This window comes from Centroberyx gerrardi, chromosome 13, assembly GCF_048128805.1.
Source record: "Centroberyx gerrardi isolate f3 chromosome 13, fCenGer3.hap1.cur.20231027, whole genome shotgun sequence".
Classification (NCBI taxonomy): domain Eukaryota; kingdom Metazoa; phylum Chordata; class Actinopteri; order Beryciformes; family Berycidae; genus Centroberyx; species Centroberyx gerrardi.
In genome coordinates this window covers 9,634,464-9,662,010 of record NC_136009.1, presented here as the reverse complement: position 1 = coordinate 9,662,010, position 27,547 = coordinate 9,634,464, and the positions used below count along the sequence as shown (strand labels likewise).

Sequence of the window (27,547 nt, the reverse complement as noted above, 5' to 3'; positions counted from 1 at the left end):
TGAGTTCAGGCCAGAGGCATTTCTCACCAGGGACATCATGTTGCTTCTCTCCATCTAAATTCCTTCATTGCTCATTTTCCCCTCTTTCTCATTCTCTCTCTCTCTCTCTCTCTCTCTCTCTCTCTCTCTCTCTCTCTCTCTCTCTCTCTCTCTCTCACACCTTCTCACTCTCTCTCACTTTGTTTACCCCACTCTCCAGCAATACAGTAGGTGTATACTTTTGATTGTAAAGTGGTCTCAGTGTTTCCTCTGTATTCATTCAGCAGTGATGCTCCACTACAGCAAGAAAATTACCGCTAGTACCACTACTGCCAGGAAAAATGAAAAATAGCTGTATAATTTAGACAAGCATCCCTCTAAAACACAAAGGAGAATTGTCCTAATGCTTAGAATTAGTGTGTTTATTATGATAATGTATCCACAGAGGAAAATGCAACCTGCATTAGTACCAGAACTGAGATCAAAACAAGGACAGATGTGGAAGCAAAACTAAAATTACCCCCCCAAGCAACACTGCTGCATAAAATCACAGAGGAAACACTGGGTCTGAAAAGTGGTCTCTGATGTAAAAGACACTTTGGTTATCCTTAAAAAAATCTCAGTGCTTGTCATGTGGAGACCCACCAGAATCAAGCATGGGACCCTTTTTGGGTGCTGTTTGTTCAAGAACTGATATATTGTTACTGAAGGATTAAAAAAAAAAGGGGGATGGCTTAGAAATGTGAGTTCCTAGTATTTGGAGCCCAACTCATGCCCTGATGCTGCACCTTTGGTCCCGGCTGGGATTCCTCACTGTCCTGCCACAAGTCACACCTAACAGCAGAACATAGCATTCCTCTTCCGGCCCTCGCACCTCCACAAGGTCTGCAGAGTCAAACTTGGTCAACACAGCGGCAATATTTCTTTTTGGTAATACTTTACAATGGTCTCTTCCAGTGTATTAAATGGTCTAATGTATTAACCTATGGAAAAGTATTGTAAGTACACAATAATCCCGAGCAAGTACTTGAAAAAAGTCCCTAAAGCTTAATGTAACAATACAATTTGCAGTATGAACAATTACACTTGTACACTTTGCATTTATGTTGTGCCGTTACACCCTTGTAAGGACTTTGTATATTCGTGGGTGTCCATCATGTGCTAACAGAGTATTACTATTCTTTTCCATAGGTTAATACACAGGTTAATGCACTGATAAAAGGCCATTGTAGTGCTGCCTTAAGCTTTTCCCCCCACAGTAGTCATGCCTAGCTAGAAACCAGAGGTTTTACACATGAAAGCAAAAGTCAGCACTTGGAGGAAAGGATTTAATAGACTCTAAACCGCTAACAATATAACAATTCAGCCTTAAGGTCTTTGTCAGATAGCCTCTACCCATCTTAACTACTTCTATACATAGATGTATGATGTCTTAGTCCCATGCTGCACCTTTCTTTGAATGGGAGAGAAAATATAAGAGTGATGCACATATCTGTTTAATGAGTTAAGTTAGACTAGACAAGTAGACAAATATGAGAAAGCAGTACAGTATGAGGACTCAAGTACAGTGTGAACCTTGATTTTGACCCCTCATGCTTCAGATATGACAGTGTCATGGAAAGAGCCCCAACAGGATGCTGACTTACGTCTTTGGCACTGTCTAGAGAAATAACACTAACATGTTGACTGCCAGGGAATATTAGACTTCAGGTTATATATGATGAGGGTGTTGTAGACAGAAACTGCATGGTGCAATCCATATGTTGTGCTGTATATCCCAATATTAACCTCTTTCTTTCATAAATGCAGCAAACACACAAACAGAAGTACAGAGAAGTATCATATAGATGTTGTTGACAGTTAGGGAAAATTTAAGCTTTGAGGTCTAAAGGATGCAACACAGTAGGGCAGCTTGTGGCACATTAGCATGGTACCAGACTGGTCAAAAATGCTTCTATATCATATTTCTTAGGGAAGGGGTGAGGCATGATGCAGCAAAATGCAGAATATGTTGAGGGATTCAAATGACTGCAGCTGTAGTTAATCTTAATGCCACGGGCCTGCAGTGTAGCCTGCATCTCTCTACAGTGGACCAAGCTGTTATAGGTTATTATACTATATTGTGAAAGATTACTGTCCTGCTTGTAGTACCTATTATTTCTGTTCAAAACAAACCAGATGATTTCCATCCAAGCTATTAACATAACAGGATGTTTTGACAGTGCAAAGCTGAGCAGAAACTCATTTCTAGCCTGTTTAACCTGTTAAAATGGACAAAGCCCATATTCGCTGGCCTCCAGCTGACTTGGAAAGCCGAAGCCGCGCGCTTGGACATTGCAACAGAGATATCATCTGACCCACTTTTATGTGCGTTGCGATGAATTTGTATCAGGATACAGACATCTGGCATAACCATTGGGGATTGAGCGCTCTCAGCAGATTGGCCCCGGCGAGGCCTCGCATCTGAATTTCATGGAAAATGCAGGACGACTCTCTTATTTTAGCCTTTCCGCTGAAGAGGCACTGTAGATGCATATTTTCTGTGTGTTTTGAGGGTGATCATCACATACAAACTAGATCCATATGGCTGGACATTAGGTGTACATTTGTGTGTGAGAGAGAGAGAGCAGTTCCTTTCCTCTTCAGGTCATAGCCATTAAGCCGTAGGAAGTGGCCTCTAACCAAACCCATTAAGAAGTTTAAATGACAGAGAGGAAGCATGTGACCCCCACGACCTTTACCCCGGGACCTTGTAACCCCGCCTCAGCCAGTACAGGAAATTCCTTATTCACAGAGCCCAATTACTACTGAATGGAACATGACCCCTACGCCTTAGAGCATGACCCAAAGGCTTCCCTGTCAATCTCTGCAGATTAGGAAGGTTTGTGATTTTTGTGTGGATTAGGTTGCCGTATGTGTTAACCACCCTTTAGTCACAACTGGGAATAACGTTGCTCTGATACTAGCTTATTCACATGCACATTTTTTTTTGCATCCCCTCCCCATTTCTCAATTATTACTGCATTACATGAGGTTATGGATGGGTGATGTGGACTAGCGTGGCCTCATAATCATACTCAGCAATATAAGCAACCGGCCGAGGCCCTCGCTAAATCATTGTTACGATGAGTTGGTGCTAGTTTCAGTGGGATACAGTAAGTAGACAGTGACTGATGATGTTTTAAGCCCGGGCGGTGTGTGTTTTGACGTGGAAGATTGATGGTCCGGCTCCGTGGCGTACAGAGGGATCTAATGTACATTGTGGTCAGATGGATGAGCAGCCTCCCATTTGTCTCCACTGAGACTTATGGGCACCAGATGTGCCTCGTTCACCTCGTGCTTCTGTCTGTCTACTGTGGGACTGTCTGTGTACATTCTGTCTGCAGCCCAAAGTAGGACCTGCTTTTTCCAGAGGGTGATGACTGATTCCATATTTGATCTATTTTTATCATTTAATTACTTTGAAGGAGTGAATTTGAGATAACTTGCTGACTAAATGGCATATTAACAAACACCGCAATGACAGAAGACCTATGTAATGAATGCCTGCTTAGTACATTTGAAGTAAAATCAATGTACACTCATTTCTTGGCCCACGGTCAAGCAGCCCATGTTATATTTGGCCCCGTGCCCTTCATGTTCCTGCTTATGTTGGGATGCCAATTTGGGCAACCCAGTTTGCAGTGTGTGTATGCGTGTTTATGATTCATCTGGGTACAGTATGAGGATACTGATGTAAACGTCTGAGTGCGTAAGTGGGAATTTCAGTGTGGAGTAAGCAATCAGGAAAGGGCACAGAGCGGCTCCATCCGCTCTGAACTCAGTTCCTATTTGTCTACCTGTTTTTACAGAAACTGGGCAGTAGCACAGGATGGCTTTTTACAATCCTTTTCCAATGTCTTTTACAGCAGCTGGAAATTTGCATGTATGACTTGTTAGCTCTGTCAACCTTTTAAAGTTCCTTTCTCTCTATGTGTGTGTTTTGCAGATTTGGGGCAGTAGCGTCCACTCAGAGGAGGGTGTTGAGTGACTCCTTTGAACTCAATTTCCTATTTTTCATGTGTGTTTTACAGAAACTGGGCAGCAGCATGCAGTGCGAGGAGGGCACAGAATGGCTGCTGGAGCTGCTGATGGAGGTGCAGTTGCAGCAGTACTTCCTGCGTATCCGGGATGACCTCAATGTCACGCGGCTCTCGCACTTTGACTATGTCAAGAACGAAGACCTGGAGAAGATCGGCATGGGTCGACCTGGTGAGAGAGTGTGTCAAGGAGCAAGTTTACTGTGCGAGAGAAAACAACCATATTCTGGTGTTAAGCTATCAGTATAATATTTATTTAAGCTTTATTTATCCAGTTCAGTCCTGCTGAGATTTTAGATGTTACACTTGTCAAGACAACAGCAGCACATTAAGACTGAACAAGTAGTCTAAAGGTTTGGCTGGAAGATTGCCAATATGAATCCCTGGTCCAACTGGGAAAATGTGGGTGGGGAAAGTGAATGCGTAACACTCTTTCCCACCTAAGCAGCTACTGTTGAGGTGCCCTTGAGCAAGGCTGAAGTGCTGCCAACAGTAGAAGACTTACTTGCTCAAAAAGAGCAAGCTTGCCCAGCCAACGTTTCCTGAATAAATAAAAGCCTGAAAAAAAGAATGGCCTCCAGCAAAAACACATGCCACAGAATGACAGGCTCAGATAGCATGTCGCTGCTAATGCCTGGCAGAGGGGGATGATTGACAGACATTTTCTAGTTCCTAGGAATTGTTGGCTTGCATGCATTAAGCAGTAGCATTGCATGGCACAACAGCAATTTACCACCCGTCGGTAGGCTTGAATAAATCACAGAGTATATTTCGCTCATCTTCTGTGGTTGTTGCAACATCTCTCCTGAATTCAGACAGTAGCCAGTAGCCTCTATCTGCTGGCTGCCTGCCCAGTCCGAAGCCTGGCTCTCTGCTACAGGCCTCCCATCTTCCTTCTGTCTCCTTTGTCCCCTAGCCGTTCATTCACTCCTGCTTCATTTTCTTGCTCTTTCTTTTCTTTGCTCACTCCTTCCTTTTACTTATCTACCCTCTCTTTCGAGATGGGAAACCAACACCAGCCAAATATTAGTAAATCTTTGGCTGTAGCTTGGAAGATGCATTTCCAGCTACTTTGGCCGGTAAGCAGGTATCATTTGGAGGTCCTAGTCTACTCTGACAATCCATTTGGCGAGTCAGTGAATGATGGTTGATAATACAATTTCCTGCCCGGCTCTCTTTTATCCTCTCTGTTCTCTCTCTCTCTTCTCCCTTCCTGAATTATTATAACCAGACTGCTTTTGTCTCCTCTCAGCTTGTCTTCCCCTTCCTCTGACTAGCTGGCACCTGATTTAACTACTAAGAGCGGCGGAGCTTATAATGCAGTCCATTTTTCTTTACCTTTATACACAGTCGGATTATAAAGCCTACAAAATACCAAGCTAATCTCGATGAATACAGAGCAGTTTCCTTACACGTTCCCTCTGCTGCTATATGCCTATATATGGGGATATATATATAGCCTGAAGTATGACTTATGTCTGCTGTAATGGCAGTGTTTCCCTTGGCCTGCCCTCACAATAGCTGGAGCAAATCCTCCGTCGCTAATACCACTAATACCATTTCATAGTCACAACTGGTAATTAGACACAATGGGAAGGGGCACTGAACTGCCGAGGCTTTTGTCTGCTTGTGTGTGTGTGTGTGTGTGTGTGTGTGTGTGTGTGTGTGTGTGAGTGAAGGGGAAGGCAGCAGTAATGTTCTAAATCCAGTTACCAGAGCCCTCGGGGCCTACGCTAAGGAACCTCCTGCTTAAGACTAATTACACCCACTTGTGCTTCTCGTTTACTTTCGCACCTCTCTCTCCCTCGCTCAGCTCACTCCTCTCCTGTTTCTCTCTCTCTCTGTCTTTTCTTATGTACTTTTGTGTTCTTGTTTTTTTCATGTCATATTTCTTCTCACATCTCTTTTTCCTCCCTCCGTTTCTCCTCCTTCTCCCATCTGTACCCACTTTCACATTAAACCCAGGTATTTTAAATTGAACAGTATTGCAAGCAGTTCTTAGTTTGTTTTATTCCTGCTTTGAGTTCCTGATGGGTGGGGTTTGCCACATAGGACAATACTATGTGCGAGAAAAGTTGTTTCAATCACAGGAACTTATTTGAAAGTCAGTATAGTATACCTTTCTGTAATTGAAAACTTCACTGATACTATCTGGATCCTCCTCATGCAGTATAAACAAACAAACCCAAGCCAGTAGTGGGGCGATGTTGATTCTGGATCGACTTTTTAAAACTCCTCTTGAGATTGACCTGTCCTTTCCATCTTTTACAATCGTTGAATTTGTCTCTTTTTTTTTTTTTTCTCTTCATAAAGGACAGAGACGACTATGGGAGGCCGTGAAGAGGAGGAAAGCCATGTGCAAGCGCAAGTCCTGGATGAGCAAGGTGGAGTATGACAGTCATAACACACACACATCCACCAACACACACACACACACACACACACACAGAGCGTTTATTTATTATGGTACATGGTATGCTTGACATTATGTCGTCATGGTGGCGTCTGTCTGTCTGCCTGTCTGTCTGTGTGGACACATTCTTGTCAACACAATAACTCAAGAACAATACATGATAGAAACTTCATACTTACACCACAGGTTCCTCCTATAGAGTAGATGAGCTGATGAGATCTTGGAGAACTTTTCTGTATATATTTGCATATTAATGAGGAACAACTGTTTTTAGTGAAACTACTATAACTCCTTAATGCTTTAAGAGTTCAACATACTTAGACATGTATGTTGCCATAGCCATATTGATGCATTAATTGGCTTACTTAATGAAGATGTAAGTATAACATATATTATCTAACAATATTTAATATATCATGGTGATTATGGCGGGACATTAGGCAGCTCAAGTGCCTCTTGTTCAGTTAGAGCTCATCACTTGTTTGTTTTTGCTAAGAACCCCCTGTCCTTTGGATATTGTACTTAAGAGTAGGAAGTTCAGCCCCAATGTTTCCTCAGCTTGGTTTTCTCATAAGGAGTAAACTGTTTTCTTCAAATCTCTGTGTGTGTTTGTGGGGGAACATTCCTCAGTCTGGGGGCTGGAGGACAGCTTGACCCTTCACATGAGGATGAGCACGTACACATCCAGACACAAACACACACAGAGACACACACACACACACACACATCCACGACTCAAGTGACAAGGGCTGGTGACTTATGTATTCAGCGTATGCTACATTCATAGAAATGTTGACTCATGAAGTGTGAAGAGATCCGTTTTTAAAGAGACATGACTCCCAATGTAACTCTTACTTACTCTCTTTCTTAAAATAAAAACAAAATTAAAATATATAAAAAGTAAAGGTGCCTTACACACACATGTGCACACATATACACACACACACTAAGGCTCAGAGGATGTTTTGGTAAAGGAATACTGAGGAGAAGCCTGCCAGTACTCAGCATGTGTGTGTGCGCGTGTGTGCGTGTGTGTGTGTGTGTGTGTATGCGTGTGTGTGTTGGCTGCTGTCAGTGGAAGTAGTGGAGCCCAGAGGACCGCGGTGGCTTTCTATAATTACACCTGTCTGTTTCCGCCTCTGGCACCATCCTCAGCCAGAGTAATCTGCTTCCTCAGCCCCCCATGTGCGTGTGTGTGCTTGTGTGTGTGCGTGTGTGCTGCTCTGCTCTGCCATCTTCAGAATCTTTTGAATGTCGGGCCTCCTATTTGAAACCCATTTACCACCGGGATAAACACACAGACAGACACGCACACTGACCGCAGAGATGTGGTGTTTTTAAAAAGGTCTGCAGCATTATGTCACGTCTGGTGAAACCACACACCGCTCGCTACTGTTTATATCTGGCAGGTCAAATATGTTTGGCGCTGGAGATCCTCCGACACCTCTTTTTCACTGCCGATAGCAATTCTGAGGATTGACCTTTGTGCATCAGCCAATACTGAGTTCAGATCCGTTCCTTTACTTTTATTGAACAATACAGCACATTGCTTTACTGCATTAAAAAAAATGATGTACTTTTACTCCATTAGAGAGATGTAGAGATGTAACATTGTTCTACATATGAAAAATTTGCTTTGGTTTCTGACATGTTATACATGAGTCTTGGTGTTGGATTTTACTATTAGGGATATTCTCTGGTACTATTACCATATTTTAGCTTGGTATCAGCCTCAATATCTGACAGCAGCATCGGTTTGTCTGCGTCCATATTCGCTAGATATCCTCACAGTCATTTCTAGGACTTCTAAACAAAGGTTCCCCTTCAATGGCTCTGCACAGCACGCGCATTATATGGGTTCACACTGAGGTGAATGGAATGCTCTTATGCACTCACACACACACACACACACACACACACACACGCACAGAAACATTCAGGTCAGTTAGCCTAATCTAATAGTGCTTCCTAATGACTGCTTCCGAACAGCTAAGTAATTCCTGCCGTGTTGTCAGCGCTTAAGCCAAGAGGCAGGAAGTCTCTCTCTCTCTCTTTTTCTCTCTTTCCCCTCTGCTGATAAGTGTGTGTGTGTGTGTGCATGTGTGCTTGTTTGTATATATGCATAGTTTCTTACTTACTGCATAGCTATGCGTCTTTGTGCAAAACCATTCATCCATGTGTGTTGTGCATTCATTCATCAGCGCATATATTTTGCATTTAGTCTGTTCAGAAGAGCTTCTGGCTGTAGTTATGCTTTTGTGTGTGTGTGTGTGTGTGTGTATGTGTGTGTGTGGTGGTACCCCTGGCCAAGTGGTCCGACCGCTGGGCGCTGGCCATAATCGGACTCTGCTTCCCCTCCACACACACACCTCACACACACACACACACACACATACACACACACACAGGCCTAGGCACGCATGCACGGGTGTAAAAGAGGAAAAGGAGGAAGCAGACAGGATGAAGAAACTCTCTGTATCATGTTAAAGATGGAAGGAGGAGGAGGAGTGGGAAAGAATGAATTGGGGTGTGTGAGGTACAGTAAGGACTGAACAGAGAGAGAAAGGAGGAAGAGGGAGAGCAAGAGAGAGATAGATAGAGAAATTCAAATAGAGAGAGTCAGAGTAAGAGAGAGTTTTCTCAGATAGACTGATAGAGACAGAAAAGAGAAAGAGGAAGGGGGAACGAGAGAGATAGAGAATTCTGAATGGTAAATGAGTATGTGGCCTCTTCCTTCACCACCCCCCCACCCCCCCCTCTCCCCCCCTCACCCTCTCCAGAGTCAGCCCAGTGTCTCCTGTGTACAAAGTGGCCCAGCAGATAGCTCAATGACTAATAAAAGCTGTAAGATAAAACACTGTGGGTCCCGCAGGCCAAATGTGGGCCTCCATGAAAGTATTTTTCACCCACTGAGCAGCTACACACAGTTGGGATGTCCTATATTAGGGTTCACACGCTTACATGGCAAGCAAATACATTAGTCACAGAAAGCCTATGGTCAGTGCCCAGTTTCATTTTCTTGGCCCCTTGCACAGCCAGCTTCATTCTCTCTCCCTCTGTCCCTCCCTAGGTGTTCAGTGGAAAGCGCCCGGACGGCGGAGACTTCCCACAGCAGGGCCAGCCGGCATCCTCCTTCCGGAAGGTGTCCCCCACCCCTCCCCTGGGCCTGGGGGAGTGTGTCCTGGCCCCGCAGCCCGGCGGCGGCGCTCCGCAGGACGGGCAGCAGCAGGCCTTGACCTGCCTCATCTCGGAGAAGGACCTGGCGCTGTTCGAGAAGCTGGGGGACGGCTCCTTCGGCGTGGTCAAGAGAGGAGAGTGGCTCACACCCTCAGGAAAAGTGGTGAGGCGGCCTTACATTTTGGCGCTGTGCCCAACAGATTGATTTCGTTTTCTAACCAACAGGAAAACATTCATTTAAAACCATAAACCCAGAGGAAAAGGAACCCTTTTTTCACATGGTGGAGATACACTGTATATCAAATACTTGGTGCATGTTCACACTATTCCACTTTTTTTGTAGAGAATGTGCTGGTCGTCCACATTTTGTGCTGATACAGTAATATGAGAAAGTAGGGTGCATGACGCACACTTTGTTTCAAAATAGCTGCAGTAGCTGCCACTATCAGCAACAACTCTTAAACTCTTATCAGAAACAACACACACACAGCCAGTGTGATTTCATCTTTACAATCAGAGTTTCTGAGAATTTGCCAACAACTACTACCAACTATTCAGCCAACTATTATGCAAGTGCTTTCTCCATTTTCATGCTGGTTGTTGTTGCTGTGTATCAAAGCCCACCTCTTTGTTGTGATTGGTCGGCCCCCAAATATGTGGTCCAAGTCATGAGCGCTGCTGTAAAAAGTTGAACTTCTATCAATTTGATAAAGCGTTTCACTCTGCCTTAAAAAACACGTGTAAAAAAAGGCACTGTCAGTTTGAAAAAAGCTGAATAGTGTGAATAAAGCCTTAGAGACTTTCACCTAAGGGGTGTAAGGGACTGGACAAAAATTCCCTCAGTAAAGTAGAGTTTTGCTTGTGTGGATATGGTTTCATCTTAGTGCCTACAGTCTCTAGGGTCATTTGTGCCTTTCAGTGTCATTGATCAACAACGCCATGCTGCAAGCCTGGAGATAGTATGTATTGTCACACACTCATCTGAAATCCTTCTGCTTTCCAGCTGAACGTAGCTGTGAAGTGTCTGAAGACGGATGTGCTGAGCCAGCCGGACGCTCTGGATGACTTCATCTGTGAGGTCAACGCCATGCACTCCCTGGACCACCAGAACCTCATTCGCCTCTATGGTGTGGTGCTCACACACCCCATGAAGATGGTAGTGGACACACACAAACGTAAACACATACAGAGGGATATGTATAGACCCATTAATACATGCGCAGGTGCACACATCAGTCACTAGTATACTTGCTTTCTCCTTACTTTGTCACACACTGTCATACACTTCCCACACACGCTTATACACATACACACACCCACACAGTGCAAATGCCGCATTCAAGCACTCTCAGCTTGCTTCTTGCCTTTGCGGTCTGTTAAAATCAGGTCAGACATCTCAAGGCCTTTTGTCAAGACCAGAGAGTGATGGAGGAGGGAAAGGAGAGAGGAAGGGAGGGAAGCAAGTAGATGGAGGACTAAAATAAGGGCTGACATTTCTGCCTTGTCCTTTTCTTCTCAGTGTAACCTTCTGGTCGTTTCCTCTGGTCTATTTTGGATTTGCGTGGCCCCATTGTGTTTGGGTCATGTTGTTATTCAGCTCTTGCCAAAGTCTCTTTCTCTATCTCTTCTTTACTTCTTTCTTTCTACCCACATCTACTCTTTTCACCCACTCTCCCTCCCTCTCTCTCCCTGTGCTGTAGGTAACAGAGCTGGCTCCTCTGGGTTCTCTGCTGGAGCGTCTACGCTGCGTGCGTCCTCAGGGTCCGGTGTTGATCCATACACTGTGCCAGTACGCCGTGCAGGTGGCCTGTGGTATGGCCTACCTGGAGCAGAGGAGGTTCATCCACAGGGACCTGGCAGCCAGGTAGGCCCCAGAAGGCTTTTTAAGGCCGACCTAATCTCTCGCTATGTTCTGGCAGCTACGTAGGTGGTCAGAAGCCTTTTTAAAGGGGGGGAATTTGTAATAATTTATATTGCAGCACTTCTCCTCCACTCAGAAATCTACAGCACAGGCTGTTTTTTGGGGACTTGGCACACAAGCAAAATGAGCCACTGATTGGCTGGCTGAACCTGGGGGGGCAACCCTGTTTGCTTAGCCTGGTAAGACCATCCTGATCACGTGACCTCACATTCTGTTTCGCTCCACGGATCAGTCTGGACTTCTAGCCGCCCACATCGATTTCAGTGGGCGGGAGTACTTGCTTTGACAGACAAACTCCTTCAGCCAATCAGCGAATCCAAATTCAAATCCAGTCGGAAGAACGGTGAAAACGTCTTTTCCGCCGAGAAACTCCGCTAGTGCGTACTCTTGTTCTTGTTTAATTGTTGTTATTGAGTCTATTTCTGCAATAACTGCACTTATGGCTGTGTTTACTCTACTAACGTTAACGTTACCGCTCGTTGCTTCGGGAGACACCATTACTGTTTTGCCAGCGGTGGCCTGTATTTCACGTCATCAACTACGATGCAGTCCCTGATTGGCCCGGTTACATTGTAATTTCAGGAAATCGATGTGGGCGGCTAGAAGTCCAGACTGATCCGTAGAGCAAAACAGAATGTGAGGTCACGTGATCAGGATGGTCTTACCAGGCTACTCTTTGCTTGCCATGATTGGTTGATTCTTGTCTAGCAGACCTGTCTAGCAGACAGCTAGAGCTCAGAATACTTTCTAAACTAAACTTATTTAATCTCTTTTTAGAATTCCCCACAATTCCCTCACAAGCATGTGAGTTTTGTTTAAAAATGTACATAAAAGTGTTAAAAATCGGACCCATTCTCTTCAGGAACATCCTCCTGGCATCAGCCCACAGAGTCAAGATCGGAGACTTTGGCCTGATGAGGGCTCTGCCTAACAACCACGAGCACTACGTCATGCAGGAGCACCGCAAGGTCCCCTTCGCATGGTGGGTCGATGTTTCTTATTTTTCTTTTAATCTCTTTTGTGTCTCTTTTGAGAGTAGCCCTGTTGAGAGGCTAAATACATTCCCCGGCCAAAGAGGGGGATTACCCTTGGACAGACAGGTAGATGATTGGTTTCATGGGTGACCCAGGTTATAGTTTGTTGTTCTTCCTGCTGCAGGTGTGCCCCAGAGAGTCTGAAGACCAGAACGTTCTCCCATGCTACAGACACATGGATGTTTGGAGTCACCCTCTGGGAGATGTTCACACACGGCCAGGAGCCTTGGCTGGGCCTGAACGGGAGCCAGGTACATACACACACACAGTCACAGAGAAAGATATATATACATATATCTACACACAAGCGCATTGTACCTACATTAACACAGCTCACATTCAAAAATGATCACAAAACTGGTCACACTCTTACAGATCCACTTACTCTCCAGTAACCCTCTTTTGTCATTCCATTTTTTCTTTTGTGGAAAAAAATGTGTCTCAGATCCTGCATAAGATTGATAAGGAAGGCGAGCGTCTCCCTAAGCCGGAGGACTGTCCCCAGGACATTTATAATGTCATGCTGCAGTGCTGGGCTCAGAAATCAGACGACAGACCCACCTTCGTTGCCCTGCGAGAGTTCCTGCTCGAGGTAGGGAAGCAGTCGCTTTGGACAGGCAGAGGTTTCTGTCCAGGGTTTTCAATCCAAATGTGTTTCGCTTCAGCACAGGTTCCAGTAGCCTTGTTTGTAACCATAAAAGATGCTGTGTGAACTTAATGAGTCTTAACCCCTCCATTCCAATGCAAAACCAAGTTCATGGGCAACTTGGACACCTTTACTGCACAGAGAATTACCCTAGCAATCCATCTTTGCATAAATGGACTTACAGCTCCACCTAGTGGATCTATTCCAAAGGAGAAACTCACCAGAGGCCATCAACTGCAATTACATATCATCAGAACAGACCAGCTGGCAACATGGCCCTCGCATACAAGTTCACTCAAAGCAAAAATTTGCCTCGGTATGTCTGTGTTGAAATTGGTTTGGTGTCTCACATATAGTTGTGTGTGTGCGTGTGTGTGTGTCCTTTTCAGACCATGCCCACGGACATGTGTGCCCTCCAGGACTTTGACGAGCCGGACAAACTCCTGATCCAGATCAATGATGTCATCACCATCATTGAGGGGAGGTGGGTGTTCTTATGGTTGTTAATGAGAGATTTATTTGAACAGGAAGCCTAGATCCTAATCTGGTTGATGTACCAAACCAGACTGCCCACCTCACTGTTGATTTACATGATATCCACCATTTGAATCAAACAACCACAAAAAAGTAGCTACTTTTACAAAATGAGGTAAGATTTCCAATACAAAAACATTTAATCATTTGATTTATAAAGTATTATGTAACTTTTATCCTCTCGATCTCTACATCTTCCAGGGCGGAGAACTACTGGTGGCGTGGTCAGAACAAGCGGACCCAGAAGGTGGGTCAGTTCCCCAGGAACGTGGTGACATCGGTCGCGGGTCTGTCGGCCCATGACATCAGCCGGCCACTCAAGAACAGCTTCATCCACACGGGCCATGGAGACACCGACCCTCATCGCTGCTGGGGCTTCGCTGACAGGATCGACGAGTAAGGACCGGCCTTTATTTATTCTTAACTTTCTTACAAACAGTGAGTCAGTTAAAATTTGGCTGGTAAACTCCGTCGGATTAGGTTTTGCTGGATTAGAGGAATAGAAGCGTTACACACTCACCAATAGATGGCAGTAGCACTTTATTATAAATTTCTACCAGGTCATTGCAGCAGTATAACAGCAGGCTAATGGTTAGAGTCAGTATAATGATGTTTATTTAAGTCTCTCTCTCTCTCTTTCTCTCCCCCCAGTTTGTACCTAGGCAATCCTATGGATCCTCCTGACGTTCTTGGTTTAGATCTCAGTGGTACTCGGGCCACCCAGCTACCAGGTCGATCTAAAAGTGAGTAGCAGACCTGTTAATAAAGACTTTACACCATGTCCCAGTTGACCCATGACCCATTTGATTGACAGAGACAACGACCACTCTTCTAGGACCAGTGAGATATCCACCATCTCTGAGTTTGCTCAGTTAGCACCATTGATCAGGTCTCCTTTAGTCATGGCCATGTATTATGAGCCGAATAATGGCTTCACTTTAACACTCATGGTTGGGTCAGTGTAGATATTACACTGGAAGAAGGACTACCAGAACTGCTTGCTTTTCTTTGTTTCCGGTTCTTGCTTGCAAAGCTTTTATTTCATATGCAACCTGACTTTTGCTCCTTTTTCCTTTTTTTCTAATCATTTGCTCTCTTTGCTGCTCTCATTTGCTTTTTTATTTCTCTCCGTTTCTCTCTCCCGCTGCGGTGGTGGTATTTTTTTATTTTAATTTCCAGAGGATCCCCCTCCCCGCCCCCCTCAGCCAGCGGTGTTGGTCAAGAGTAAGTGTGGTCTCTCTCAGCAGCTCCTCACCCATTGCTCCTGCCCTCTCTGTTCTCTCCTAGCTCCACTCCTCAAAGGTACATCTCTCTCTTCTCATCCCTCTCTCCCTCCGTCCTTGCCTGTCGCAGTGATTCTGTGGCCTGTTTTTATTTCTCACTTCCTAGCATCATCGCTCCTCCATCTCCCACTCTCCCAGCCCTCCGTCCCTCTAACAGGTGTGCAGTGCTGTGGATTATAGGACTAACTTTGAACCTGGAGGGTTTTTGGAGAAGAGTGGCATGTGTCTTGTCGTTTGGTGTTTGTGGACTAATGCGCTCATAAAGTGCCTCGTCGCCATCACTCTCTGAACTATTCCAGCATCAAACAACTAAAGGAATGAAGTGTTAAAATATTGTGTGTTTGTGTCTCCAGAACCGTGCTATGATCCTGTAACTGAGGATGAGGATCTGACCTCTACAGGACTCAAGAGGTTATCGCTACGGAAACCGGGTTCCGTCAAAGGCCTCAAACTGAAACCCGCCGCGTGGGTCTCCGCCTCCAAACAGGGAGGTGGCCGGACTTCGGGCTCGGGCCACACCCCCAACAGTGAAGTGTCACTCATAGACTTTGGGGAGGAGTTCCCCCCGCCTACGCCTTCCCCTTCCCCCGTAGTTGAAATCCAGATCCCCTTACTGGCTAAGCTTGCTTTGGAAGCGGAGAATATCCTGGACCGGACTCCACCTCAGAGTCCGTCTCGATCATTGCCCCGCCCCCTCCACCCCACGCCGGTGGTGGACTGGGATGCCCGACCGCTACCCCCGCCCCCGGCTTACGACGACGTGGCCCAAGACGAAGACGATATGGAGGTACGGTAGGAGGTGATAGAACACATATTACATTACATCAAAATTTCGTGCGACCATACCTTAATATATCCCCGAGACGGGAAATGGAATGTTTATCTGCTGCTCTGCTATCACCCGGTTGCAGTACCAGAACCATAGTGGTTGTACTGAAGTTGTAAAATGTGTTCAGATGGGCAATATGTGAATTTGAGCATGTTTCAATGCAAGTAAAGTAATTTTCTGTCTCTAAATTAGGTGAGCTCTATCAACAGTATGGAGCAGGTGCAGCAGGAAGAGGAACAGAGTGATGTCTATTACCCAAACGAGCCTCCCCCCTGTGGACAGAAGTTGGAGGGTGAGGCGCCTGTCTCCAGTGGTCCAGACAGATCGGGCCTGGAGGATAACCTCTTCCTCCCCAGCAAGCAGAGCCAGGTCCCCTCCTCGTCTTTCTCCCAGTCCGCCGAGATCTTCCAAGAGCTCCAGCAAGAGTGCATGAGAAGGCTCAACGTGCCGACTGGAGGTGCTCCTCGGCCAACCTCCCCGTCCCAGACCTTAGCCTCATCTCCCCAGATGCAGGACGTGCACCGGCAGATTGTCCTCTCCTTGACTGAGGACAAGCCCCAGATCCCTCCCCGTGTCCCCATTCCCCCTCGCCCCATAAAAAGGGGCGACTACACATCTGTTCGCTGGTCGGGGGACCTCTCCCTATCCCCGACACCAGCTGGCACCATAGAGGACGTTTCAGGCCCAGACCAGGACCGACCGCCTCAGATCCCTCCCAGGGACCCTTTGTCCCAGCCTGGCTCCAGGACCCCGAGCCCCATGGGCCTCGTGGTGGGCTCTCCCCAGCAGAGAGCATACTCTGTCAGCCCCAACACCATGCCAGCTCCCCTCGCCCCCTGCCCGTCTTCTGCACACGCCTATGGCTCCTACCTCTCCACCTCTCCGGGTAAACTCATGCCAACTACACACAGCTTTGCCTCAGATCCTAAATATGCTGCGCCCAAAGTGATCCAAGCCCAGGCACAGGGGAAGGACCCAGCCGGCAAGGGCCCCTGTATCCTCCCCATTGTCCGTGACGGGCGCAAAGTCAGTAACACCCACTATTACCTCCTGCCCGAAAGGCCGCCATACCTTGACCGCTACGACCGCTTCTTCAGGGAGGCTGAGAGCTTACCTGTCAGCGGCGGAGAGGAAAGGCACATACGACAAGCCAACACTGCTACAGTCAGACCCATGGTGGTCAACAGCCAGACTCTCCAGGGACACGCCCAGGGACAGGGGCTGGTCCAGCCGGGCGAGCTGAAGGCTAACTTCTCCTCCAACAATAACAGCAGTCTGGGCGGGGCGCGGTCAGGGATGAAGACGTCAGTCAGTCTGCCCCGGGTCTGTTCAGAGGCGCTAGCTGCACCAGGAGTGCTGGCTTCTTGCACCAGGACAGAGGGAGCAGGGAACACAGCTGACAGGGTCAAAATGGTGAGCACAGATTAGCTTAACGATTAGCTTGGGGGTAGTTATTTTAATTGCTTGTCTTTTTCAATGTTTGGCTGATGCAAACTTCTTACTTAAAATTTATTGTTTGTTTTTTACCTTTTAAGTCAATATTGGGTGATGAAAGACATCATTATTGACTACCTTAGTGATTTAAAGTGTTCATTTTGCATTCTTTCTCTCTGATGACGGGTGTCAAACCCATGCAGCGTGGTGCTTTTTGAAGTCTATTATTTCCATCCTTATTTCTACTTTGATTGCTTTTTGTAAATTAGAACAAATTGTATTGCCATTAATCCAGACAGAGCCATCCTTTCTTAATTCCCCACCGCTTGAGTGTGTAATCAATCTAAGAGAGCGTGTGGTCTCTATTAGCACAAGATGATGTTGTTATCACAGAGCTAAAATATGAACAGGGTAATTCTGTAGGATCAGTTGGAGGAGAAGACTGTGAGGATGATAGCTGACCACAATAACTGGCTCGTTAAAAGCCAAGTTTACTGCCTTATGGGATAATTTAATTGTCATGTCCCAAAGAAAGACTTAAGCCCTGATAACTGCTACTTAGCACAGTACAGTGCATATATGACTTGTTCTTTATTTGACTCCTTTTGTTGAGACTTGAATGATCTCAATTACTGTAGGTACAGTTGGTAACATTTGAAAAACATCTGAAAAACATTCTGTTGTATATTACAGTTACCTTTATTGAACACCAGGGGGCAACATAACGTAATTTTTGTGTTGTTAGTTGCCCACCTAGGTCATATCTCTTAGGAAGAAGTATGTGTTTGTGTGTGTGCGTGTGCACGTGTGCATTTCTGTGTCTGAGCCAGAGAGAAAGAGTGAGCCATTTGCAATGTGTGTGACACATTCACAGCATTTTTTAACTGCACACAACTGTACTTTATAAGTGTATTGATTACTTCCTCAGTCAAATGGAATTCAATATTACAACCAAATTATGATTGATGTGTAACAGGAAAGCATAATTTCAAGACTGGGAGCACACTTGTGAAAGCCAATGAATTAGACTAATTGTCTGTATGAAGGTTAAATAGGAAGTTCCATGTGAATATCTATTCAGTGCAAACCATTTAGTAGCATTCAAAGACTTTTTCATTTTCTCTCACAGCGAAAAGGCACAAGAACGTGACAACTTCTCAGAACTTGCTTAGTTACTTACTCAGAAACATGCCAATGTTCTTTTGAGACAAAGGCCATGTTCATTTTTGCTGAAATTTGAATTTCAAAGATGCAAATTGCAGTTTTGATTGGCTCCTTGGTGCTGGCCAGTCGATTCGGACTTTGATTCAACCTATTGAATTGGAATCACAATCTGCGATTCACCGGAGGCTCTACATCGATCAGGAATGTGGCATTTGGTAGCAGATGCTGAGATCCATCACTGCAGCGCTTACTGACACACTGGGCACAGAAGACATATGGGACCCTACATACAGTATAGGGCAGAGGAATTCAATGCAAGACACACATATGCACATACATAAGCAGGAGGAGGAATAATAGTGGTAGTAGTGTTACTTAACTGATCCCACAGTGGGAAATTCCACACTAAGCCACACTAAGATGATTAGTCATCTACAACTGGCTGTGTTCAGTGTAAAGTCTCATCACACTCAGGAACAATGTGTCAGTGTGTGTAAGCTAAAGACGGATTTGGATAAAGGTAATTACTGGAACTCAGACAAATATCATTTTCCAGTCTGTGAAGAGACAGGGGATTGTTTTAAAAGTCTGTTCAAATACAAAGATGCTTAAAACGCGGCGCTCAGATCCTGAGCATCGGCCATTTCAGATGTAGCTAAATGTAAACGGCAGAGCTCCGATTAAATCATTGTCAAGTCTGAAAAAAAAAAAATCTGTTCAAGTATGAGAATATTTTTAATATAATCAGTTAATTAATGATAATGATTAATGATAATCAGTTTTCGAAGTGGTATGTATTCAAAGGATTAATGTTCAGTTGATGCGGATGATTTCATCATCTGGGAAAGGACTCAGCAGTGCGTGCGTGCGTGCGTGCGTGTGTGTGTGTGTTTGAGTGTGTGTGTGTGTGTGGTGCTCATGGGGGTAGTTCTAGGAAGGCCGATGTTTACGTTGGCAGAACTGAGGTCTATAAACGGGCGTGAAGAATGGGAGTCATGGGGAATCAAGGTGTTGTTGGACGTTTGCCGAGACACATACTGACCCGTGCGGACGCTGTGGTGGATGTTGTTGTCGTGTCGTGCAGGTACAGGAGGCGGTTCATGGCGTGACAATAGAGGAGTGTCAAACAGCCCTCCAGAACCACAACTGGAACGTCCAGAAAGCCGTGCATTACCTCAAGGTAACAGCATTCAGACGCACACCATTGAGAAAACCTATGCACCGCAGGCAACTATCAAACCCGGGTGTAAAATCTCCAGTGTGGGCTGTCCGCACTATGATCTAATTATAACAATAATAAACCTCACTCATTTATATTGCCCTTTTTATTCAGCACTGTATAAACAAAAACACAGCTATGAGTTGATAAACAATAAACATGCCAGACATTAATTAAAAGAAAGTTACATGTGAAGAAACAGGCAAATAATAAAAAGAATAAAAAGCGAAAACAAAGCGCTATATTTCTGCAGCCCTTTTGCTTTCTCATGGTCGTAAAATAAAAAAAAGAGATATTACACAAGTAAAGCGGACCGCCTGGAAAAAAGGTGCTGCTGCGCCAGCTCAAGGTAAGGGCATCAAGAGAACTTTATTGTTTCGCTTCGTCAAAATAAGGGCCCTAAGAGTTGGACGATAACGTTGCAGTGTCTCGAGATAAGTATTATTAAAAGGGAACTAGAGCCTTCAGTGGTACACAGTGTAAGATACTGCTGCACTGCGCACGGGTCCTTAGAGATACACTGTATGGCTGGTTAGGCCTTGAGTTCTTTCCTGTAATTACCTTTCACCGGTTTTAAAGGAAATAGCTACGCACAGATGCAGTCATTTAAAGCCCCTCAAGGTATTTTGCACTTTATAGCATATCATGCCAGGATATGATGAGCTGAACTTTGTCGATCCTCAAGGGAACTTTGGGTCATTGCAGCAGCAAACTAAATACAAATAGAACTAGAAGGGCACTCGGAGATCGCAGACCTCCGCCAAGGCCAATAGTCCAGTCTGCTATGATATGCAAATTTCGTGAGTCGGATCCGGATCCGCTCCAAAATTTAATGGGTTCTTCCTTGGCCCATGCTACACCCTTCCACGAAGTTTCATGAAAATCGGCCCAGTAGTTTTTCCGTAATCCTGCTGACAAACAAACAAACAAACAAACAAACAAACAAACAAACAAACGGCACCGAAAACATAACCTCCTTGGCGGAGGTAATAAAAGAATCCTAATGGTGCCATATTGGCTGAAAATAATGCTAGGTAAGATGGCTATTGACTGATTTACACATTTAGAGATGTAGTTCACAGACTTGCAAATTTACAGTCCAGTGCAAGAACATATATGCAAGTTATGCAAATGCACTTCGTTAACTATTCACATTACCAGATTTACAGATGGACTACTGTTTTACCAAGAGTGTGCACTGCAGGTAACACAGAAATATGTCCAGAATATGTGCAGGATCATGTATAGACACAGATCAGACTATGCAAGCAGGCCAGATGTAAAGTCATCTAGAGTAGGGGTGTGGAGATGCTACAGCTGGTATTTGTATCTATATTTGTATAAATCCGGAAGTGAGTGAGGCTTAACAGGAAAAATAAATCTCCACCCTGAACTTATTGTATGCTAGTATGAACTGCATGAACACTGGGCGAGACTAAACAGTCAATTATAAACTGAAAAAACGTCTTGATGAATCAAAATAGTCCATGCAACTGGATACACTTCTTTGGATACACTTCAGTACTTCTTTGCTCCCTTCTTTGTTTCACTGATGTCTCTCCTCCGCCCCTCCCTGGCTCCTTGTGTCTCTGCAGGTGGAGCAGCTGTTCTGCCTGGGTCTGAAGAGCAGGACAGAGTGTCTGAAGCTGCTGGAGATGTGTGACTGGAACCTGGAGGTGGCCAGCACGCACATGCTGGATAACTATGGTTCCACAACCAGGCAGAGGTAATACATGTTATTGTGTATTTTAGTGTTTCCTAAACTTTAAGGTCATGGCTCCCCACACAAAAAACATCAGTTTTATTGGATCATACGTTTTTTAATGACTATCCATCTTGCCTCGACAGAATCTTTGATTTAACATTGACACTCCTTATAGCTCCCAGTGTCTCCAATGTGCATCTAAAACTTTCCAGAGATTTAATCTTGCATCTTTGGCATCTTGAAGCTATCTGTCATTGTGACAATAAATAATGCTGGTTGAATACTTGGTTGGGCGTTGTTTCAAGAAATTGAATTCAATCAATAAGGAACTCGCCCTGAAATGCTGATATAAGGTCAGCTTTGCCATCTCCGGCCTCAACTGCTGGAAATTGCGCCCTCCTCCAAATATGACTGGAAGTATACTGGAAGTTAACCGAAAAAGTAAATAGCAGACGTAAACAGCAAGGAGACAGGCGGCTATGATGCAATGAGAAAACAATAATGCTGCTGTGCTCCTTTAATGAGAGTTGGGTGAGGCTAAATCTCACATTTGGCAGCTAGGCTGAAAAAGTTTTTATTCTTTACTATGCTGAACTGCACTGTAGATCTATAGAAAAAAAAATCTATTTTTATGGAAATGGTTTTGAATATATGCACTACTTAAGGTGTACCTCGCTTTAAAATCCTCAAAAGTGGAAGTATCTCTTGCAAGACAATCCAAAAGTACACCCAAGTTGATTTAGGCTGATTCTAGGCTGATTCCTGGGATTCTAGCTCATGATTTTCTCAGTCTAATGTAAATCTTCCTCATATTTCAGACGGTGACAGACATCTCCAGCTGCTGCCTTCTCAACTGAACCTCATCCTAAGCAAAATGTCATCAGAAGAGGCGGAAGCTGCTCCTGTCCCTTCTATTTTGACTCTCCAGACGCACATCCAGTCAGAAGATTGCGATTCGAGTACGGAAGAATTGGGCACATTTTTAACGAACTGGGATAAAATAACACAGTACATCATGGCTCCGTTCATACTCGTCATGGATATAGGAATTTAGCCTGGGGCAAAAAAAGACTTAAGTTAAACTTGATTCATATTTTGACCCTGGTCTGGAAGTTACGAGCTAGTTGCACTTGATAAGAAACTGCAGATGATATGCACACTCCACCATCTTTCCAAAATCGTTGCAGGGCAAAAAGACACACCGTACTTCCGCATTCAGGGCCATTTAGTCAACCTGTTCCTACCAGTTTCCTACCTTGTTCTTATCGCTTCACTGAAGGAGCTCACGGCAACACGTCACCCTAACCGATCCCTACAGGGTCACAGATTCTGGGTGCTGCCATACTCCACCTGTCAGACTCACTCACCGGTATTGCCACTGCCACAGTTACACTGTCGACCAACTGCAGGGAGATACTTTCCCCCTTTCTGTTGTTAACGACATTGAAGAATCAGGTGGGAAGTGAATCCCAAGAGGCGAGGAGTCGAAGCCCACAGCACAAGATAGCAGCACTTTGTTCAAAAGTCCACTCTTTGCCGAGTGGTCACAGTATAATTCAGCGCACCGCTTCCAACATATGTCAGGATGTGCCAAGTGTCGTGACCGTTTCACCTTAGCGGAGCAGTTTCATAATTGAACCTAAATACTGTCTCTCTGTAGTTCATTAAAGGCCGAGCTCCAGTATTGGCGGCTGTAGGGATTTGCACCATCACTCCCCAATGTTCTGAAAACCTCGTCTACAAATCACACCTCTACCACGTCTACACAACCACAACAAAGTAGACAACTAATATTACTTCATTCGGTGTCCAGGGCCATATTGTGCAAGAAGTAATTTTGCCTGTTGACAGTTATTGATATTGAGGGCTGGGGATATAATATTGGAGATTGACTGCTGCTGAAAGCCTACGGAGGGAAGTGAAAATGCTGTGCTAAAGTGAAATATTGTATAACCATCTAGACTCTCCCCCACTGTCAAAAAGCTCACCTGCGACTTCCAGAGGGTCGGCCATTTGTATATGATGCATTTTTGGGGAGTTTGTTGAGGGAAGTTGTTGAGGGATTCAGATTCAGATAAGTTCTCCTCTTTTCTTTTTTTTTTTAATTACCTACAGATCTCTATTTGATTTATATTCAAGAGATAAAACTGAGAATTGTTATGCATATACAAAACTGTATACGCAGACTTTATAAAGAGAAGTTTAAGTTTATATATTTGCGGCAAAAACTGCATGCACAAAATATTGGTCTATTATTTTTTTTTCTGATTTCTCTCTGTGTTGTTCTGAACATAATGTTCAGAGAGAAAGGAAGTTATTAGAATTTACCAGTAAGTAGAATTGACTTACTGGTCAAGCTATAAGGCCATTTTTAGGAATTATTTCATTGTGTACCCCTTTGAACTGAAAACCCATCTATGAATATTGCCATATATGGGCCACCCACCCTCAGTGGAAACTTCCTCCGCCCCAGATGCAGCACACTCTCCTCATTCCTTCCCTCTAAGCACTTTGCCCGCACAGAACTCCCGCGCATCAGCTGAAAACTGCTGCCAGCTCGGTGTTTTGTGCGTGCGCCTCGACTGCGCTGGCACTTAATAACAGCAACGTAGTGAAATTTACCCCATGGCGCAGATCCTGCCCCATAATCATCACTTAAAACCACAACTGTGATATTCCGGTCAGCACATTCGGGGGGCAATAATTTATGGCGGGGAAGAAACGTCAGCTGCGGGTGTACTCACCGTGCGACAGTACATTTCTTGACCGTGTATTGTCACAGTTGAGCCCGCAGCCATGAATGGTCAATACTTTGTCAACAAAGAAAACAAAGCTTTTGTTAATGCTGTTGGGCCTGTATTGCTTTTTTTGCCCGTTTTAGTTCAGATGCACAGGGAAATAGAAGGCATTCCACATACTTTTCCTTTTAAAATGAGCTTTTATGTAAACAACGAATGGAAATAAGTAAATACTTGGGACAGGCAATCTATGTACGACACACACGATGCCTATAATGCTTCCCTCCAGAGAAAAAGAGGGGTAATTAAGGGGTAAGAGGCCTAAAGAATATGCTTATAAAGGATGTACGTTTGTGATTTTGGCCCGCAGCCTCAGTAAAGCTTCCTCCTGTGTGCAATATGGCTGCTGTAGAACCTGTAAGCTCTTAGTCCGTACATCAGTCAGCGGCATCCGGTCGTGAAAATGGCGCTTTCATCGCTGTGTCGTGATGATGTAACCCAGTAATTCAACGCACAGAAAAGAAAACAATGCCCATCGTCAGTTACCGTCACTTAAAGTGTTTTCAGTGTGAAGTGTTTGGTGACGCAGTTTGTCTCCCCAGTCTGTTGATGTGTTGTTGTTGTTTTTTTTATACCAAGCTGCTGTAGACGTATTAGAACGACTGAAGTGAACCTTGTGGTGTTATGATCGACCCAAAGCAACGTTCTCCTGCTCTGATATTCTAAAACTCTGTTAAGTTCTTTTTAAATCTCCGTTCGCCATTTCTGTCTCTTCAGAAACTCTCCTCATTTTTAAGTTCCACGGTTTATATGGTTTTGCTGTTGTTTGTCGTTCAATCCAACTTGCCCCACTTATTTTTTTTTTTCATTTGTATGTATTTGCTTCCCAGAAAGTGTTTTATTTTAAATGGCTATTGTATATTTGGTTTCCATTGTTTCCCTCTTCCCGGGTTGACGGAGTCGTTCGAGAGAAGTTCATGCTGCCGAATTTATAAATGTATTTTTTATTAAAGAATTAATTATTTTTTACCTCTTTCTTGCCGTTTGTGGATCTCTTCCCTGTCACCTTTGAATTACCTTCGATCGGGCCGGATATGGAGTTCAGTACTTTTCATAAAGCTGATACAGAGTGTTACATAAGTGGAATGAAATGAATGCAAACCTTGATCTGTGCTGTACAGTAAAGTCTTTGTAAGGCAATAGCTGTCCTCAAGATTTTGTCCCATCATGTCTGGTGTCCTTTGATTGGTTCCTGGGTTCGTGCGTTTGTCGTGTTCTCTCTAAATTGCCTGCATGCTTTCATCCAACCCGCTATCTTTCCGACAGCCCTCGTGGCCTTGAAGTGTGTGTGTGTGTGTGTGTGACAGATCAATCTGAATCAATTAGGCAGTGTTTGTTGTGATCATTGACTTTCGCTCTGACAATGTGAGGCCTTGATCCCTGGGAGAAAATAGACCCCGGACCTTGCATGTGTTGACCGTATCGATCCCGGCAATCCCGATATGAAATGGCCCTCTTATCCTGTTGCAACACCAAGCACTTTACGGTTCACAGTGCATGAATTGTTTCCAGTGTAGCGAGAATTAAATGAGCATACAACCGACTAATTTGTTTATTGATGATGCGGCAGGAAGCCTAATGATAATTTTAAAATGTCTCCGAGTCGATAAAGGATAAAACTTTATTACCGAATAAATAGGACAATGCGGCTTGCTTGGAAAGAAAGAACTGCTGAAGTTCTCTTTCTTTCTCTATCTCTCTCTCTTGTTCAGTCTCACACACACACACACACACACAGCATTTGGACCACATTATCTATGATTATGTTCCTCTCCCTCCTACTCGCACCCTTCTCTCTCTCTCTCTCTCTCTGTCTAACCCTCTCTCTGTTTAACCCTCTCTCTCTCTCTCTCCCTCTCTCTCTCCCTCTCTCTACTGTTGGGGCTGCTGAACTTCTGCTTATTATGAGCGACCCAACAGGCCGTCCATTCATCTTTGGGATATGTGGACATGTGTTTGTGTCTGTGCACAGTATCATTACTCAGTCCCCAGACAAATTATTAATGTTTGTTTGTTCCAGTTGTTTTTGGGCAGGACAGCAGCGAGCCCCCCAGAGAAATTATTTTGGTTTGCACAAAACAGAAGGGGCGAATAAAGAGGGAGCAAGACAAAGGAGAAGTGCTGCCAAGAAAGTGCAGGGGTGCCTATAAGAGTGCACCTTGTGCCATCTGGGAGAGAACCCCCTCTGCATGTGTGTGTGTGTGTGTGTGTGTGTAGAATTCTTGCTTTATAATATGCAATTTCAATACCTCTCTTTGCTGTCTTTTTTTTTTTTTTAAAGGAAGTATATTTTTTTCCCCAGGACTGTCTTTTTCCCCTTCTTCACCGTTTCCTTTATTCTCCCGACTTGAAGCTTTACCTTGGAACTGCATAGGCATATAAACCTTCACAGCGCGATGGATCGGCTGGCAGACGAGTGGAGAAAGAGAGAGTGATGACAGCAGAGAGGAGGAGGAGGAGGAGAGGAGGAGGGGAGGAGGGGGATGAAAAAGAAGAGACATTTGAGAAGTGAGAGAAGAGGAGAGTTTGGAAAGGGGGAAAAGAGAGAGAGAGAGAGAGGAGAATGTAAGCAGAGATGAGAGGAGGTGGCTGGGTGGTTGTCTTGTGGACAGAGGAGGGAGAAAGTGGCCTTGTGCTGCACAGTCTGCACTACAGCGCTCAAATCCTTTACTGAAGTAAAAGTAGCAGCACCGTGATGGAAAAATACTCCATTAAACGTAAAAGTCCTGCATTCAAAAGCTTACTTAAGCAAAAGTATAGAAGTATTAGCAGTAAAATGTAATCAAAAGTGAAAGTAATCATTTCGAAGAACGGCCCCTTATTGATGCATTAACCTGTAAGAAGTACTCACATATTTTATGAGCTTTGTATGTTTTGCATGTAAAACCTTATCCTGCAAAGTAACTAGTAACTCCAGCTGTGAGATAAATGTAGTGGAGTAAAAGTATAAAGTCTCCCAAAATGGAAATACTCAATTAAAGTGCCAGTACCTCAGAATTGTACTTAAGCACAGTACTTGGCTACAAGGATCTCGTTCAATCTCTCCCCATCTTCTCACTCCCTTCCTCTCCTTTCCTTCATTTTTACCTCCCTCTGTCCTCCTCCCTTACGACCTCTATCACTATAACGAACAACAACAGTACACATTATTTCTATAGCCCGTCTCTATCCTGCAGTGTTTATGAAGCACTTTAAACCAGCACACCAATAAATTCTCTACGTACGTCCTGTTTTTCTCCCTTTTCCCCTTTCTTCGTCTCCCCTCTCCCTCGCCTCATCCCTCTCTCCCTTTGTGCGCGGTCGCTCGGTCCCCCTCTCTGGGCCTTGGAACG

At 44.7% G+C, this 27,547-nt stretch overlaps 1 protein-coding gene across 3 annotated transcripts in view; it reads left to right on the top strand.

Annotated features, from left to right (window-relative positions):
* The window catches only part of LOC139926781 (activated CDC42 kinase 1), a 33,777-nt gene extending 8,593 nt beyond the window's left edge, over positions 1-25,184 (top strand). The window contains exons 2-17 of one of the 3 annotated variants that reach the window (XM_078287682.1): positions 4,053-4,230; positions 6,372-6,442; positions 9,542-9,811; positions 10,652-10,804; positions 11,349-11,512; positions 12,432-12,551; positions 12,728-12,854; positions 13,049-13,195; positions 13,639-13,733; positions 13,985-14,179; positions 14,435-14,526; positions 15,420-15,853; positions 16,178-17,308; positions 19,578-19,673; positions 21,308-21,438; positions 22,236-25,184. In XM_078287682.1, coding sequence (XP_078143808.1) covers positions 4,068-4,230; positions 6,372-6,442; positions 9,542-9,811; positions 10,652-10,804; positions 11,349-11,512; positions 12,432-12,551; positions 12,728-12,854; positions 13,049-13,195; positions 13,639-13,733; positions 13,985-14,179; positions 14,435-14,526; positions 15,420-15,853; positions 16,178-17,308; positions 19,578-19,673; positions 21,308-21,438; positions 22,236-22,242 — 3,396 coding nt within the window. In that variant the 5' untranslated portion in view covers positions 4,053-4,067 and the 3' untranslated portion in view covers positions 22,243-25,184. Of the gene's footprint in view, positions 1-4,052; positions 4,231-6,371; positions 6,443-9,541; positions 9,812-10,651; positions 10,805-11,348; positions 11,513-12,431; positions 12,552-12,727; positions 12,855-13,048; positions 13,196-13,638; positions 13,734-13,984; positions 14,180-14,434; positions 14,527-15,419; positions 15,854-16,087; positions 17,309-19,577; positions 19,674-21,307; positions 21,439-22,235 lie in introns of all 3 variants that reach the window. The other 2 variants (XM_071918598.2, XM_078287683.1) reach the window with 2 other exon arrangements.
* The last annotated feature ends 2,363 nt before the right edge of the window (positions 25,185-27,547 follow it).